At 36.8% G+C, this 19,417-nt stretch overlaps 2 protein-coding genes across 5 annotated transcripts in view; one reads left to right on the top strand and one right to left on the bottom strand.

Moving 5' to 3' along the window:
* Nucleotides 1-1,375, bottom strand: part of LOC126369399 (alkylglycerol monooxygenase-like) — a 67,357-nt gene extending 65,982 nt beyond the window's left edge. Inside the window, exon 1 of the mRNA XM_050013796.1 lies at nucleotides 1,266-1,375. Coding sequence (XP_049869753.1) covers nucleotides 1,266-1,292 — 27 coding nt within the window. The 5' untranslated portion in view covers nucleotides 1,293-1,375. The remainder of the gene's footprint in view (nucleotides 1-1,265) is intronic.
* The window catches only part of LOC126369427 (uncharacterized), an 84,489-nt gene that overhangs the window by 10,566 nt on the left and 54,506 nt on the right, over nucleotides 1-19,417 (top strand). The gene's annotated exons all lie outside the window — the stretch shown is intronic.

The following is a 19,417-nucleotide window of genomic DNA, read 5'->3' as shown; positions in this document are numbered from 1 at the left end:
TTATGCCCTTCTGGGCATAACTATAACAATGTATAGATATAAAACATAAATAGCTTATTTTTAATCCCCTGTGCACTGACTCCAACGAGAATCGAGAATTTTAATTGATTCAAGTTATAAAGGACAGGAAAACTGGTCAATTGACTTTGGACTAAAAGGAAGTAGAGTCAACATTTTTAAAGTCAACATTTAGAACGAGCTTTTCATCACTTCGGAAGGAAATTTTGAAACGTTTATCTTCCATCTCAATTTTATGTTCATTTAATAAAAGACGTTCATCTCGAAAATACCGAGATATTGATTACTCTCAGCACGGATGCTAGAGAGGGAATATTTCTTCACTTTTCAAGTCCACATAAGTTCACGGCTATATCCCACTTTAAGTTAGAAAAGATGAACTAAGTACCCATGCCTCAACGATCTAAACATACAAAGACTAAGATAAAATCACAACAACGAAGAAGATTTTGGGCCTAAGTGTTTTTTAGCAAGGTTGCAGTGGAGAAGCGTGGTGGAGAACGCTTCGTTATATTCTTGGATTGGCTAAGGCTTTTTTAAGACTTGTGTAAATTCGTTTTTCACACAACAGGAGCTTGATTTTATTACCTTAGACAAAAATAAACATTCTTTACCACGAATACCATAGCACATAAAAGTAAACCGACCCATAAAAATAAAGAAAAAGAAGAAATATGGCGTAGACATAATGTGGCGGGCGTTTAATATTAGAACCCTATTCAGCAAAAGTCGCCAGTCTCATATTCTGTGCTACAGAGCCACACTACGGGTCATGTATGGCGTGAAATATGTATGCTATACTTATAATTTTTCGAACATGCTCTGCCACCGTCTGTTTAGACAACATACATACATAAACTCACGCCTATTTCCCACCGGGCAGCAGCAGAAACTATATTTGCTTCGATCCTGACACACTTCTCTTGCTTCCTCCACATTCATCAATCGTTTCACATACGCATGTCGGTTCAGAGTAGATCGTACTGAAACTTTTCTAATGGCATCTCCAATAGCTGCATAGCACATTTCTGGTTGAATGGCACCCATACGCTCGCGGTAGCACCTTTATGTGGACAGTTTTATCCACTGCAAGAGCTTATTTGCTACAGTAAATGAAAAAGTTTGTCTACCGAGAGTCAGGAGACGTAGCAATCTACATTCGTTTTACTTTCTCGGAGAAACTTCTCAACTATTTTCAGACGCCAAGACGTTCTGTGTATCTTTTAATTAATATTGAAATTACGTACATGTCGGCGGAGGGCCACAGTCCACATAGTGAGGTTCCATGGGGGATATAAGGAAATCCTTTTGAATGTATAGTTCACTTTTTTTTATTGAAATTCGGGCAGAGTAACGGCTTACAACACAGTTCAAATACAAAATGTGTCCGCTCGAATGGCGCGCGGACTTAAATAGTACGTGACAAACAACCCCCCACTACTACCCTGAATACAATTAAATAACTTATTTTGCGTAATTCAAATACAGAATTATAAATAAACTAAAACCGGAAGTTGTAAACACTCAACTCGGATGTAATCATAAATTGATTTAACATAAAAAAAATAACACGATACAGTTTTCCTACTAATTACTTATAGTAATATATTATAGTGAACAAAAAGGTACGCCGCCCATATACACAATCGCACACAATATTGTTACCTAGGACTAGTTTGGTAAGGACATTACAAACTAATCACCTGATTGTCCGAAAGTAAACTGATCCGTGTTTCGGAAGGCACCTAAGAATCCACACGATAGGATTAAAAGTAAATAGTTAACACTAGTGCATAAGTCATTTTCTTATCACAGTAGAAAATAGCATTACATAATGAATATGGTATTATAATCACATACTGTCTTCAGTGTTAAAATGGTTTTTAAAGGCTTGTCAATTGCGATTTTTTCTGATTCGAATTCGAAAATTACTATCTACAGAGTCTTTTAAGTCAGACGCCACTTTTAAGTACCGTGTCTTTTGTAATTAGTACTGGAGGCAAGTGCACAACTTCTTGTGAGGAAATACGCGGAGAAAACAGTTTATTGTACAAGGAAAATGAAGGTAGGACAAAATAAATCACTTTCAATGAAACTTACTTTGATTACTACTGCTTTTGATTTCTGTTTTATTCCGCTTTTGGTATTACTTATTCACTTTGAAAAACTTGTTACTTATAGGTTTTTTTTTATTTTGAATGGAATGGGTTTTTTTTTTGGTTACCATGTCAAGGGGCTTTTTTTTTACTGAATTAGGTGGTTAAGGGTTACACAGAATTAGGGAGTGGTACACAGTAACCTGTGTTTGAAGTTTACGCGGTTATTATGAATATGTATTATACTTGAGAATCCCACCAACACGCAGTGGAGCAGCGTGGTGGAATATGCTCCATACCCCCTCCGGTTGATTGAGGGGAGGCCTGTGCCCAGCAGTGGGACGTATATAGGCTGTTTATGTTGTGTTATGTTATAGTTGAAAATTATAAACATGTTAAATTAGAATACTAATTTTTTATGAAAATAATTAAAAGAAAAACACTTCTAAGCTGAGTCCACTTTTTTTTTATTCACGTAAGTTATTTAGCAAACTCAGTTTGGGACGTCTCAACAAAAAACTTATAGTTTGCAAATGAAAACCTCTCATTTTTTTTATTTCTAATTGTATCCCCAAAGCGTTCTTTCAATCACTTTAAGGATTTTCAAGTATAAATTGTACTTAAAAGAAAATAAAATTGTCACCGTTTCAGAAATCCCACTTCATTACTGCAAAAGCCTGTCAGATTGATATTTTTCAAAGTCCGGGGCTCATGTGAAATGTGAATTGGCTTGAAAAATGGTTTCATTTCATGAATGGAGACCGGAGATGGGGAAAAGGAAACAGGGTAAATGAAGTGTGTATTATTGAGAGGATGAAGATTACATTTGGCTAATGTCTAACTAATGTCATTGTGTTATCGTAAGTTTGTGCAATAAAGATTATTATTATGTATTATGTTTGGATTGATTCCATCTTGGCTCTTTAAGGCTGGTATCTTTAAGTGATCACGGGCCTAAACCAAGTGATCACTCATTTGATAAATTGGGTTAAGTTACGGGTTGGTCTGTCTGTAAGAATTTTCAGACTATTTGACATGTGTTTAATGCACGCACGCACGCACGCACGCACGCACGCATGCACGCTCGCTCGCACACACACACACACACACACACACACACGCACACACAAAATCCAATGTTAGTAAAAAAAAAAACATTTGAAACGGGAGGTTTATAAGTTGATACTTGATTATGAAATATATATTTAATTTTGTTTAAAACACCTACCTATTTGAATAGTACCGATTATTGTTTACAAATCAGTAGTAAAATAAGATGATAAAATTATGTTTTTTTGGCGTGACTTATTTTATTTTTCCGCGAATAGCATTATCTAATTGGCCGGACAAATGAGGAGCGCTGAGGGCTTTGACCCGGTGGAGATTTTCACAAATCCAATCCTACGGTCAGCAAAGTGTAATAAGCCCCGAGACAGTAAAGTCAGCTGAGATACAAAACTTGTAAAACATGTGTTGCTCCAATAACAGACACCGGTTACATGGAAAGTTAGAGAACACAATACAGTCGTTGTACTTGTAGTTTAATGCGATTATTAAGAAATATAAATATTATAGTATATTAACAGCCTCCGCAGTCTAGTGGTTAGAGCGTTAGGCTCACCAGATCGTGAGGTCCGGGTTCGATTCCCGATGGGGACATAGTCGAAATCACTTTGTGAGACTGTCCTTTGTTTGGTAAAGACTTTTCAGGCTTGAATCACCTGCTTGTCCAAAAAAGTAAGATGATTCCGTGCTTCGGAGGGCACGTTAAGCCGTTGGTCCCGGCTATTAGCCGTAAAAACACCTCCACCAACCCGCATTGGAGCAGCGTGGTGGATTATGTTCCATACCCCTTCGGTTGATTTAGGGGTGGCCTGTGCCCAACAGTGGGACGTATATATATAGGCTGTTTATGTAGTATATTAGGCAATGACTTTGTATAATGCTTTCTTTACTCCCAGACTCCCCTAGAAGGATGATATCGGTCAACGTCAACGTTGTTAGTAACTTTTTTCCGGTATCTGATAAGCTGCACGCTTCCATTAATATAATAACAATAAAAATATTATTAGCAACATAAATTATATATCAACTTGGCTAACCCTCCAGCTCATCCGAAAATGATAAGTTACAAGTGCCACATCCATCTTCAAACCTCTTGAGACAAAACCTTATCCGATATTCACATTGTTTTGTTAGTTGCACTTGCACTAAGTCTTATCGAAGACAGTTTTATCGCACTTTGCAACCATCTTGTGAAACTTTAATTTCTACGTTCGTACATGGGCCATTGGGAACTGTTTAAAATTAATAGCTTCTTTGGAAGTCTATTATACCCTGGAATTACAATTAAAGAGGAAAATCTCGTAACGACGCTTTTAGATGACTTTTAAAGAGGTTTCTGGTGCTTGAGAGGAGATTGAGTTCGCTATTGAAGTCGAACTTAGTTTATTAATTGTAAAAGTCTTGAATATTTACTTTTACATCGTTTAACTTCCAGATTAAATTTTTTCACATCATTGAAGTTACATAAAGTCTGGTGTTGGTTTCATACAAGAACATTAACTCGGCCCCAGAGGGGACTGAGTCATCTTTTCTACCCTCCACTGGGGAAATTCCAGTTCGGCGCGACCTTGCCGCGGAGGTGTGCGCCTCTTACTTCAGTAGGCCGGAGAGGGACCCAGACCTATAAGATATAACGTACAACCCTTACTCAGGCACACGGGTGAAGACTTTAACGGTTGCGGAGGCGGAGATGGGAGCCATTGGTACGTCAATGCAGGACGGAAAGGGTAAATCACAGGGGCTGTAACCTGGAACCTGACAGAGGATAGCCGTAAGTGTCAGGACATGGGTTCTAGTTACGGTTTTGAAATGGGCGCCATCCTATTCGCGTCAGACAGAATCATCAGAGAGAGTTTTTTATTAACTACTGGGAAAAGGCAAGAGGGAAACCACTGCCCTATTTTTCCCTAAAAAAGTAGCATGGAGAATGCTACACCAACAGGAGTGTGGCTCTTAAATTACTGATGATGAAAGGTACATTAAATTGATTGTTTACATTATTTATGATACAAGTAATATTGTCAGATATTGTTCAGCAAAATCAATTTCCCGGGAGGCATTCAATATAACCAGCGAAATATAATAATGCCTGTGAATACAATTTAGTTATTTACCTTAGTCATAATTTCTGTCCTTTATCCTAAGCCCCAGCATGCATGACATGAAAATCGTTCTCATAAAGTTACAGTTCATTGGCCTTTTCTCATCTATTCATTAGGTATTACTTAAGTTCGCACGTCAGTTAATTAACTAGTCATTTGGAAAGTTTGCAGGCGCCATAATGTGAAATTAGTTAGAAATTATGGATGGTGTAATATCTAAAGTGAGACTGAGACGGTTACGGCTGTAGTGTGGCGATAGTATTAAAATGTATTTGTGTATAATTTTGTTTATAAATAAATAAATAAAATAAGAATTCAGATTGGTTGATTTGAATTCGTTCTTAGAGCTCTGTTCGTTTAAGAGCCGCAAACTGGTTTTATTGGCTTAATGGGCGTTGTATAGAATCGTTTACTCGTCACAGTAATGTTTCCCTGAAGTACTACGTTTGTACTTCAGGGTTTTTGATAAAGGTGTCTTATCGTTATAATCTGTAACATATCTCCGAACTACATTTCTCGGGAATGTGGGTTTCTGCACGATGTTTTCCTGTAATCCTGTAATCCGGTGGTGTAATGGTTAACACACTCGTCCCGGCTTGGCAAGAGCTGCGGGTTCAAGTGTCATCCGAGTCAGGTTTTTTTCGATTGAATACAAAAGCCATACATAAGCCAGTTCATACTTCAACTTTGCGCTCTACTCTTTAACAACTTTACGCCACTCGGAGCTCTGCGATAGTGTACGTATTAAAACTTTCTGTGCATTATAACTTGCAAGGCAGAAAAATAAATATCGACTTTTATGCAAGGAGATCCCTCCTTCACATATCACAGGAAAGCTAAAAACCTTAGTACTTATGATCGGCTATTTATCAAAAAAATACTTTTGTACGTAGTATCTTACGAAAAGTAATAATTAAATCACATGAAATATACATCGCCGGTGACTATAATTTTATAGAATTTGAAAAGCAAGAATTTGTTTGCAGGAGAAGTAGTAAAAGAGAGCTGGGTTCAACCGGCGACTGCATTTCTCATACGAATTTGCGTGAGGGCTTTTCCATCCTCTGTCTTTTATTCCGTGGACTGACATAACATATAATATTCTAGACTTTTACAGTAAGACAACTTCTCGACGTTGTATACTATTTATAAATATCACCTGACGTTTCCAAAGTTCAATGTCTTTAAATTGTACTTGTCCCTTCGCCTAGTATCAAGTGATTCATTTTACAATATACTTACTTGTATATATATCTATAGCTAAATAAAGTCAGTACCAAGAGCTGCGTGGTACAGGTTTGTGTTCGTGACGTTACAATGTCGTTAATGGTTGTGATCGCCACTAATTATTCGCGTTTGACATTCATAAAGAACTGCCTGTCTGTGGATTGTGTAAAATGTACTTCTCATATATAAAAGCGAATTTTGGTTCAACACAACGTAAGTTTAATTGAATTTTAAATTTAATTCGAAACATAAGCATTAAATTAAGAATTTAAAACCATTATATTTAATGCTTTTAAAAATAATATTTAAAACATTAAATTAAAACACATAATTATGTGTGATATGATAACCGCGTAAACTTCAAACAATGTATAAATATGAAATACTAGTATTAATATTTTTCCGATGATTTTTATAAAACATAAACTTTCGATTGCGGTATATCGATTTTTGTGATAAGAAGTGTATTTTGTGATTATAACAGCGTCCATTATGTTTTTGTTCCATATTGGTTAGGTTCCGGCCCAGAAGCCGTGTGGAAAAGACGAGTGAAGAAAAAAGAACGCATTACAGTCTGCTGGTATTCCTTTATTTATAGCTCTACCTACCTTAATAGGGATCAATAAGTTATCAATAAGATAGTCCGCGGCGACGCTTCATATTCATCTCAAAATGTAAATGTATATAAAGATGAACCGTACATAATCTGTAGAGATTATGTTACTTTTACTATCCAAACAGAAGAAGACAAATAGTACGAGTATTTCCGTTTAGTAAATAATCATAGCGAAAACGAATAACATTATAATGTATATTTTTGCATTTCAATATATGCCATGGTATGTCGCAGTAAGTTAAAACCTATCATAATACGAACAAAACTTGGAAATCTGCGGCGTGCCGCGCGGGTAAATAGAAATCCCTCTTCGAGGGCTGTGGGACCATCTATTTGCATTTTGACTGATCAAAATAAGCTTGCCCCGTGCTATAAATATTTTAAATGTTTGTACTGAATTTAACTTTCGTGCGACACCGGAGAAATTGGAAATAGAAAACGTTTTCATAGAATAAGCAGATAAAAATCTCTTTTTAATATTTGAATGGAGTCTGTTCACATTTATCTTTATTCTATTATATTTTTAATGGTGGTCTCGATTCTTGCAGATATTTCCTAATTTTAAGTTATGCCCGTAATTTTCTTATTTGCCGAAAAGGAAAAGGACGGATAATTGACAACTGTTAATATGAAAATGAATGATGAACCCGGGCGAATAAAATAGACATCTTGGTTATATACAGTCCGTTTGACGTGTGCTGTCAACTTAATACTGTCGGGTTACTGGCCAATTTAACATTTTGGAAGAGTTTTTTAAATTTCTGTCTAAAATTGACGCGTGTTCCATAATTTTTATGCCTATCGATTTCCCGTCCCTTTCCTTTTCGGCGGATACGAAAATGACAGGTATAACTTAAAATAAACTTAGACGGTGTGTACCAGAATGAGCACCATTTTCAGTCCGTGTTAAGAAGTAGAATTGTCAAAGTACGTCAGCTAGTGTTGTGACGTTCATTAGGTGATGTATTAGTCGGAATTAGGTCGATTGATTATTTTCGATCTAACAAAACCCAGTAGAACAGCGTGAGTAGGGGAGGCCTATTTTCAACTGTGACTCTGACACAGAATATCTAACCTAATTCTAAAATTAGGCGGGACGACATGTCCACATAATATTGAAATCGACTAGATGCGAGATTTATTGATTGTAAAACAGTTCCAAGTCTTGGCAGAGTCATTCATCTCATGCTTTGACTTTATACAGCTATGTACGTACATATTTTATGTAACTTATCTACGTAACTACCCAAATAGATAGATAGATAAAATAATTTATTGGGCACAATTGAAACGATACGGAAATAAGGACAACAGATACATAAAGGCACATCAGGCGGCCATTTTTTTTTTTTATTAAGATGGGTTTGCTCTTGACTTCGTTCTTCTACAAGAAGAAGAGATCGACGTTGGAACGAGCTTACCCAGAAAATGCCTATTCACCCGTGATTTAAAGGACCCCAGGTTATAAGAGTCAGGAAACACCGACGCCGGCAGCCCATTCCATTCCTTGGCTGTGCGCATTATGAAGGATGAAGCCTTATTACACATGCAGCAATTTCTTCCAGGCAACCTTTGAATACAGGAAAAAAATAAGCATCATCCCCCACACACCAGACACCAGGGATGATGAGGTTGGTACTTCACCTCACAACCCACACGATAGAAGAAGTAGAAGGAAGAAAAAAATGTACAAATATAAGAGTAGTAGCGGGTTAGTGATTTTAACATATAAATAATTAAAAGAACTACCTGTATATAAATATTTATCATTGTATATAATAGATAGATAATTGTGCGTAAGTATAATTGAGATTATAAAAATAATTATACATAAAGTGAAGGAAAACATGATAGATGTCTAATAATATAACAAATAAATATTGTATCTATCTCTATTCAAATAAACAATTGAGTTATTTATGTCTTCTTTTCATACAAATCTGAAAGCTTACTTCTATCTTAGTAACACGTTTTATACATCAGCGAACTCTCTCTTGTAGTGCTAATTTACCCATCATTTTACGCGCATTTACGCGGGTAATTTACGCGTAACGATTAAGGAAACGTCTGAAGTGTAATGGCACTAGGAATTGAGGTTTGTAAAAAGGGTTTTCACGTCTATTTTCTATTCTTAGAAACTGAAATGGGATCTGTTGAATAAAATCGCGGGGAAAAGTTTCGCGGGAACGGCTTGAAATGTGCTTGCCTGCCGTAAGTCTCTAGCGAAAAACCAAGTGTTTTACAAGTTTGTTTCTGTGTTTGCTATGCATGCATTGATCTGTTCTGATCTGGCCAAGTAGTTAATGCCATTCCGGCCAAGTGGTTAATGCCATCTGAGGCAAATATACAAGGTGCACCGACGATCTGGTGAAGGTCGCGGGAAGCCGCTGGATGCCGGCAGCGCAGGACCGATCGTCGTGGAGATCCTTGGGGGAAGCCTATGCCCAGCAGTGGGCGTCGTACGGCTGATGATGATGAGGCAAATCTACAATAAATCACGTCAAAAAAAAGATCTGTTCTGTGATAGTCTCTGAAATTCAACATAACGGGAAACTCTAGCTAAAATCTTGCGTAAATGCAACGTTTCACTGCCAACACATCTTTGTACGAGTATTATAGGTAAGGTAAGTTCATTTCCTTCCTTCCATTATCATCTTTACATAAGGACACTGGGGAATGCTTTTTCAGGGGACTTTACCCTCTTCAAAGCTTTACACACCTGGTTTCCATGCTTAAGTATATTATAAAGATGACACGTGTAACATTTAATTACCATTTATTTGCACTCCGCCAACCCGCAGTGAACCAGCGTGGTGGAGTATGCTCCATACCCTCTCCGGTGGATTGAGGAGACCAGCAGTGAGACGTATATAGTCTGTTTATGTTTTTTTACTATATGGTTTGGTACTTGTAATCTTCTTATCACACACGTTACATGAGCCATGTCAGGGGCCTTTGGCGGCTTAATAATAAACCTGACACCAGGTTTAATGAGGTTGGTATTCCACCTCACAACCCACACGACAAGAAAAAGACTTGTAATTTATGTGGTTGTCAAAATAATTAATAGGAATTTTGTTAATGAAATTATATATTACAAAGTGAATAGAAAGGTTGAATGACTAGGCTTTTATTAGGTAGGCGTAAACATTTTGAGTTCATTAGTAAGTTCATTATGGCTGCTCACTATTAACATAAACGTAATTTAGTAAATACCCTTGTCTTTAGGTGCTTTCATGCCCTATTAGGGCCTTAAAAACATACATCACATCACAACAGTCATCACAACATTTTGCTATATTTCTGATGTAAGTACATTCATTGCGTGATGACCTAAGTACCCACCGCGTATCATTACCAAACAAATGAAGATCGTGAAATCCGACAGATAGATCGTGTCTTTCCTCGCATTGGCCGTTATAATATGGGCGATGCGCTCATCAGATCGAAAGTGACTGTAAGTTTAATTTTGATTAATTATGGCTCTGCTAATCTCATTAGGGATAACTGCCAAAAGTCAATACACATGATTAGTTTTTTACTGTTTTACATTCAGCAGCGAAACAAACACATACTACAAAAAACTAAATAAGTACACACAGTAGAATAGGGAACAAACACACTATAGCAGCATGTATGCAGTATGTACAGTCATGAGCAATATAATGTACCCACTTTAGGACTCTGTCGCACTAACATATTTGACATTTAGTGAGATTTACAGTTCCATTTGTCAAAAATGTTAATGTGACATGGTACCAAAGCGTATACATATGAATGCTCGTGACCGTAGTAGCATAGTAGTCGTTACATGAGATATGTCAGGGGCCTTTGGCGGCTCAATAGTTACCCTGATACCAGGGTTGATTAGAATGGTGCTCCACCTCACAATTCACACGATAGAAGAGAAGCGAACAAACAGAAACAGTACAAACAATAGCGGAAAGCCACATCTGTGAATTTGGCCACTGAACAGCTGTACAGGTCAACGTCGGGGTTGTCTTGACGGCGTTAAGCATCTGGGCGAGTAACTGGCGAGTACCAACCAAGATTGGTTCTCGACAGTGGAACTTTAAACAGTAGCGGTTGCTGTCTCACGTTGCAATAATTTCCCGGTACACATAGCCATAGTGACGATACAATTTTCATATTAGTTACTTTAACGGCCTCTGTGGTCCAGTGGTTGAGCGTTGGACTCACGATCCGGAGGCCCCGGGTTCGAATCCCGGCGGGGACATATCACAAAAATCACTCTGTGATCCCTAGTTTGGTTAGGACATTACAGGCTGATCACCTGATTGTCCGAAAGTAAGATGATCCGTGCTTCGGAGAGCACGTTAAGCCGGGTCCCGGTTACTATTTACTGATGTAAGTGAGTAATCGTTACGTGATACATGTCAGGGGCCTTTGGCGGCTCAATCATAATCCTGACACCAGGGTTGATGAGGTTGGTATTCCACCTCACAACCTACACGATAAGAAGAAGATTAGTTACTTGTCCTCTAAATACTTTAAAAATGTATTTTAATAAAGTTATATATCCTGTCTTACTTGTATTTGATAGTACCCATATAATATGATAGAAAACATAATTTATATGTTTGTATATGTATATATATCAATAGGTATTTACCGGTTATACGCAGTTATGACCGGACGTGCTGCCCGAAAGTCGGATATTGCGTTATCTCAGACCGGACATGGTTGTCGGCCACCGATTACCATGTTGCGGTCAGTTAGCCAACAGCCATTGCTACGGAATCTTGATAAAAAAATGAACTTGTGTGTGGGCCATTTACCTTTGACTTTCGAATTTCAGAATTTTGTCGCGGTCTTTATTATCAACTCCTTGGCTGGACTCATCATGCAAGCCCATCAAACGCGTTCATTTTTCATTCCGACTGTACGGCAAAATAAAGAATTACGTCTTTTCCAACATTCGGGTATTTTAGTCTAAGATTACCATTTATTTATTTATTTATTTATTTAAGATACACCATCGGTATATACATACAAATTAAATCATCATCATCATCATCATTATCAGCCGTACGACGCCCACTGCTGGGCATAGGCCTCCCCCAAGGATCTTCACGACGATCGGTCCTGCGCTGCCCGCATTTACATACTAAGTCTTAATTTTCATTTTGACTATTTAATAATAGGTATGAATTAAGTAGCAAGGAGTACGATGGTTGATAGTTTTTATTGATGACGTCAAGAATGGAATTCAATAGAATCATTTCTATTTGACGTTTCGTAAAATTAGTTATGTTTTTAAGTAAATAAAGTAACCGTTTGATTATATTATATGGTGGAACTATTGAATTCGATTTTTTATTTTTTTATTTCATGTTTATAGATATAGATAATTATTATATTATATAGATAATTGATATCTGGGTTTTAGATTATGTGCCCGGTTATTGGCAATTGGCTCGCCTCTTATTACATGGACTTAAACATAGCTGGCGAAGACTGGGTGCATAGAATACATATTATAGGTACTATGCGTGGCATACTAGAGCGTTGCTATGGTGACGAATCGGTAACTCGTTACTGTGTAATAGTGTGTAGTATTGTATTCAAGAGTAGTGAAATATACCTAAATCAATTGAATACAATTATTTAAGATACCCTATTGGGTAGTTTTCTAGGTCAAAGATAAATTATGAAATTGTGATTTCTAAATAAAGACAGGCCTAAATGTGACAAAGTACTATTTTTGCTATTTCATACAAATTCCATAGTCATTTCGTAGTTTGACCTTTAATAAAAGGTATCAGATTTGACTAGTTGAAATCTAGCCTATTAGTTTCCAACAGTCTAATTCGATTTTAAAAGAAAAAGTAAGTTTGTCCCAAAGAACTCTTAACAAGGCCAAAAGGAAAATTAAAGAAGTTCTATATTCGGGGATATCTTTGGAAACTTAAATTTGGAACTTCCAGTTTCAGGGCGAGTTTTTTTACTTACCTAAAAAAATCTAATGCTTGAATTTAGTGTTTTATTTGAGGCTTAAACGGGGCGTTTTTATTCGCAAGGAGTTTTAAAAAAGACGTTGTACTTATAGTAACAGTGTCTTTAATTTGAATGCAAATTGTTTTGAATCTGCATTTTCGCAATATAGAGACTGGGAGTTTTAAAATTGCCGCATTGATTCGATTTCTTTTTTATTTTAAAATGCACCTAAAACGAATATTTTTATACCAAAGAATGTGAATGCTGTTTTGATTTATCCGTGTAGTGCTACTGCTACGAACTATGTATAGCTACGTGACTACGGCGTAGCAACGTCTACGAAAAACTTGTATTGAAGACAGTTGTTCCTAAATACTAAATACTTAGTTTTTTACTTATTTTTAATTGTATTAATATTCTTGAAATGTGGTAAGTAATAAATTCTTACAAGATAAATAGTTTTTTTTTTCGATTAAACGCTCTGTAGAATTGTTATAACGACATGAATATCTAAATATGTCTCACATAAAGAGGTGTAAATCGATTTTTGGATAATACCGAAACCCAATCACAGAATTTAAAAAAGATGAGAGATTTTGCGTATTTCAGTCACGTAGAATGAAAAACGAAGGTTAGACCGAATGCGAGTGAAAGGTAGATTGGTTAACGCTGGCGTATTACCAAATTGAATTTTCGGATCAGTTTGTGCTAAAAAATAAAAGTCCCTAATAGAGTAGGTAGAGTCACAAGTAATCAAAGACAACTTACAGTTACTGTTGGTACGACGTCCTAAAGTGGATATGATGAACCTTAAGGTGACAAGGGATTCGGCTATCGCCCATAAAACAATTGGCCATCATATTAAAAAGATGACAAGCAGCTCAACGTGTTCTATGTTTTTTATTCGCTCCAAGAACAACATAAAAGCCTAGATATATAAATGATAACAAAAAGAAAAAAAAAAAGTTTAAAAACCAAATCCGTCGGAAAAATCACGCTCTAAAAAGTATGAAACGAGAAAATATTTCAATGACATTCTTTCGACGAGCGATGTTTAGGAGATAACCGAGGTCGAATACCGGGGTAAGCAAACTCTTAGGTCATTGTCTGAAATCTGCGACCAAAAAAAAAACAGTTTTATTTTCCATGTTATTTTTGCCTTCATTTGCCTAAGTCATTAATCAAATTTCGTGAGAGCTTTCTGAAAAATAATTATTTACACGTTTAAAAAATCATTAAGCTTGATTGCATGTGTGTTTTGAAAATTCTGAAAATATTCTTTAAAATTTCATAGATTTTATGTATGAATTTCCAAATGAAGACATAACGTATATTATAACATAACTTTACTTATTGGAACAATATGTATGATCCTTTTTAATAAACACATGTCTTACTTCAAATCCTATAAGTTTTACTTAAAATAAGGGCCGCTTTACCCTCAGGCATGTTGTCTTAAACGTTGTACCGGGTGAGAGCCCTCAGCGTTCCCCATTTGTCCAGCCAAGTAGTTAATGTTATCTGCGGTAAAATAAGTCACGTCAAAAAAAAGGGCTGCCTTATACTCGGACATGACGGTGGTGCCATCACGTTTGCGCCATCAAAAAAATGAAATAGTAAGTATGCAGTTGTATAAAGGATACCTCGCCAGGTTGCGCAACCAAATTGTTATCAGCAACTGAATCCCTAACAATTTCCCGCTGGTTATGCAAACATGGTGTTCTAGTGAGATAAAACCCTTATACATAACGATTTACATTGAAATAATTTTATAAAATTTAACATAATAATAATAAAACACATTTAGATTGACTTCCCACCCACGTCTTCCTAAAGTCCGGGACTCAATGGGCCCGAGATATGGAAACGACATACATAATAATCATAATAGGGAGTAATTGTAGTGAATAACAGTAAAGCAACTCATGATTAATAATAGTTATGAATATAATTATTATTATTATTAGCCTATATGATCCCACTGCTGAGCAAAGGCCTCCCCCATATTTTTCCAAGTATCCCGGTTCTGTGCGAGCACTATCCAGTCTTTTCGATAACCGTCGAGAAACCGTCGTCGTGATAGTCTATGAATATTATTCACTATTAATATTAGTTTGTTACTAACTTAGCATGTAAGTCAATAGTACTAATATATTTATGGACTCGGTCTGATAATTTAATAATTTTCATGTTTTTTTATTAAGTAATGACTTAATGACTGAAACTTCCTTGTATATCATTATCAACTAAGTATGATGACATGAATGAATAGACTTCAGATTTTTTGGCGGGAAAGTGAACGACTTGGTTGCTTTCTTCATTGAATAATGTAAATAATTAATACGAAGTGGTGTTTTGTGATCGCATTTAAGTTCGTCGAAAAATATTCGCGATAGTGTTATATGAATATTCAATAAACAAAGTGTGCCTATATATCTTCGCTTCGTGGCACGAAGGCGCTTCATAACTCGAAAGTTTATGCGGACTTTTCTAAAGTTTCTTGCGGAAGTCTGCTCCGAGGGTGGGCGCTTAGGTTTCATCATTCATCATCAACACTTTTCATTTTTTCATTAATCATTATCAAGAAACAAATACGTAAGACTTGGCTGTATGGACATAGTTCCCCATTGCCTTGCCCTTCGGAGAAAACCAAAACAAAAAAAGTAAAAAATGAAAAGGCTTCAATCGCATGTGAAGTATCTTCAGAAATACGCAATGGCGCGGTGTGTTAGTACTTCATGAGTTAGTACTTATGCTTCTCGATCATGAGCGTATCATGAACACTTACAATCCACTTTCAAATGTCACCGTGAGTGAGCGAGTACAACTTGTGCAAAGTTTGTACTTGATATAACTTCTTTGAGCGATTGTTATGCCTGAGTAGCTTTTATTACTTCTCGGGAAACTTCTCGCTAGACTGAATGAAAGGATTCAACTCAGGCGTGTCTGAAAGCCGACTAAGGGCCATATCTATTTAGGATACCTTGTGGCTCCACCACGGTCACGCCACCAAGAAATTAATGCAGTTGACACCTGAGGGTTTAAAAAGGCCACATCGAAGCAATTCATCTGAAAAAGCAATATTGCAATATCCTCCTAAGGCCCACGGCCCTACTAGTAGTACTAATCCCATTGTTTAACTATTGTGTCTGGAAATCCGGGCCTTAGGAAGATATGACATTTGCGCATATACAAGTAAGTGCGCAATTGAAACAAATGTCAAAATTAAATAGCAATATTGCTTTGATGTGGCCTTTTTAACATCTCTGGTAAAGCAGCGTTTATACAATTGCATACGTACATTTTGTTGGTGGCGCGACTGAATAGGGCCCTTTGTGGCGAGGTAAATCGTGGACCGGCGATTGGTTTGATGAAATAAAAACACAAATATGCTGATGAAGCTGATCTGCGTATAATAAACGTTTTTGGCACTTGAGATTACAATATTGCTTGTACGATATATCACGATATAATTACGTAAATAAAATAGGCGTAAGAGTCGACTAGTTGGTACGGACATTGAACAAAGAAGAAGGAATGACAGTTGGGAGCAAAGACAATATGTCTACATAAAAAGTAATGTTATTAATCTATGGTCTTATAAGGGTGATGCATACACGGTCAATACACGGTCAATTTCCAACACTTCCCCTCACGCTTATAAGGCCATGTGTCAAAGATAGAGACTACATAAAATTCTTATACCTAACAAGCCAACATAACATTGGGTATTACATTCTTTAGAGGAAACTCTACAACACAGGAAGTTCCCTAATATAGCATCAATTACATCAGAGAGCTTCAACGTAGAGACTCAACTCTATTTGGTACATAACATATCCATCACCTATGCTAGATTCATACTATGGATAAACAATGAATGCTTGCTAGAGCCTAACGGTTTGGTGAGTACATCTGCAATCATATGCTCAGTTGGTAAGTATTTAACTGTGATTACATTATTCTGTACTAAGTCCTTAATATAATGATACCTTACATCTATGTGCTTAGTACGTCTATGACTGTACTCTTTAGCCTGTAGCAACTTGTGTGCACTCTGATTATCGTTGTATACTTTTATGTCTAAGTTTCTATTCAAAATTTCAAATAAAAAGTTCTTAATGAAACATAAATCTTTACAGACATCATTAATTGCCAAATATTCAGCCTCTGTGCTAGAGAGCGCTACACAACGTTGCTTCCTAGACTCCCAATTGATTGTGTTATTGCCTAGCTTAACAATAAAACCAGTATAAGAACGCCTGTCAATAGGATCGTTGGCCCAATCAGCATCAGTGTATGCAGTTAAACACAATTCACCATTACTGTTTACAAATAATAAAGAATAGTTAATTGTTCCTGATAAATACCTAAGTATGCGCTTTGCCGCGATCCAGTGACTCCGATTGAACCTGGTGTTATACTGACTAAGTTGGCTGCACGCATAAGCAATATCTGGCCTAGTGCAGACCGAAAGGTACATGAGACAACCCATAAGCTCGCGATAGTTATACCTTTCGTCACATAACTCTTCATCAGAATCGTCAAACTTATAATTTACAGCCATGGGCGTCGATACAGGCTTACAATTTGTCATACCAAACCGCTTGAGCAGTCTCTTAATATAATCCTTTTGATCAAGTCTTAAAATGTCTTTCTCTCTAGTTACATTAATTCCCAAACAACTTTTTAAATTTCCCAAATTCTTACAGTCAAATGTTTTTATAAGTAAATTAATTAACTCATCTTTCAGCAAATTGTCATTGTAAAATATATAAAAGTCATCGACATATAAAGCAATCACAATCATTTTCTTATCACTAGTCTTTCTTATATAAATACATGGTTCTAACTTACTTTGATGGAAGCCATTCTCACACAATAGTTTATTTACCTTTTCATACCAAATTCTACTAGCTTGCTTAAGGCCATAAATACCTTTTTGCAACAGACAAACCTTATCTTTGTCACCATTATGAAAGCCAGGTGGCTGATCCATATAAATGGTTTCTTTCAGCTCACCATTGAGAAAAGCAGTAGCTACATCAAGATGTTCAATATTTAAATTTAATTCACATGCTAAAGAAAATAAAATTCGCATGGTACTATGTCTTACTACAGGTGAAAATGTCTCCTCAAAGTCCACACCGTGAATTTGAGTAAAACCCTTGGCAACGAGACGCGCTTTGAATTTCATAAAGTTACCTGACGCATCCGTTTTTGTCCTATAAACCCATTTACATTTGACTATATTTTTGTCATGAGGCCTATCAACTAATACCCACACTTTATTAGCTATTAGAGAGTCATACTCACTCTTCATGGCAGCAGACCATTCAGCACACTGTGCACTGTTCATGGCCTCTTCGTATGACTGAGGGGTAACTGAACTTTCCTCAGGAACCTCACGTGCGACCATAGAAAAGTCTGTATCAAAGTCAGTATACCTTAACGGCGGTTTAGACCTAGTAGAACGTACAGGTCTCGTAGATGGAGCAACGGATGTGCTAGGCGCGGGCACAGCTTCCCCTGCAGATGACGGCTGCGGCGCGGGGGCACGCAGCGAATTATTCAAGCCAAGCGCTGCATTGTCCTGCTCTTCATCATCTTCACTGCCAGTACAGAACTCTTCGTCGCTTCCATCTGAAAAATGCATGGGATTACATTTTAATATTTCATTTTCATAAGTCTGACCATTATTCACGTCTTCATTATCAATATTAGGGACATCACAAACACCGTTAGATAAATTATTATTGTCATTTGTATAATTATTAGAAATGTCACATTCATAATATAAATTATTATCATTATATAATTCATTAAAATTAATATTTGCCATGTCCTTGTAATATTTATTCTCTATAAAAACCACATTCCTAGACACAATTACTTTATGAGGGTTCAAGGGGTCCAGCAATCTATAACCTTTACTAGTAGTACTATAACCAACAAAAATGTAAGCCTTGCTCCTAGCATCCAATTTACGACGTTTTTCTTTAGGTATAAGCGAATATGCGATGCATCCAAAAATGTGAAGGTGACTAAGATCCGGCCGTGATCCAGTCCACAACCCCTCAGGTGTATGTCCCGCCAAAGCAGCTGTGGGACTTCTATTCTTTAAATAGACAGCAGTCATAACCGCTTCCCCCCAAAAGCGCGGGCAGAGACCAGCATCAATTAATAAGCATCTCGCTTTGTCCAAAAGCGTCCTATTTAATCGCTCAGACACACCATTCTGCTGCGGGCAATAAGGCACAGTAGTTTGATGAATGATCCCCTCTTTTCTTAAAAATTCAGCAAACCTACTATTACAGTACTCAGACCCATTGTCG

Source organism: Pectinophora gossypiella, chromosome 9 (assembly GCF_024362695.1).
Source record: "Pectinophora gossypiella chromosome 9, ilPecGoss1.1, whole genome shotgun sequence".
Lineage (NCBI taxonomy): Eukaryota > Metazoa > Arthropoda > Insecta > Lepidoptera > Gelechiidae > Pectinophora > Pectinophora gossypiella.
Note: the sequence above shows the minus strand (reverse complement) of the source record. Positions and strands in the feature narration are given on the sequence as shown.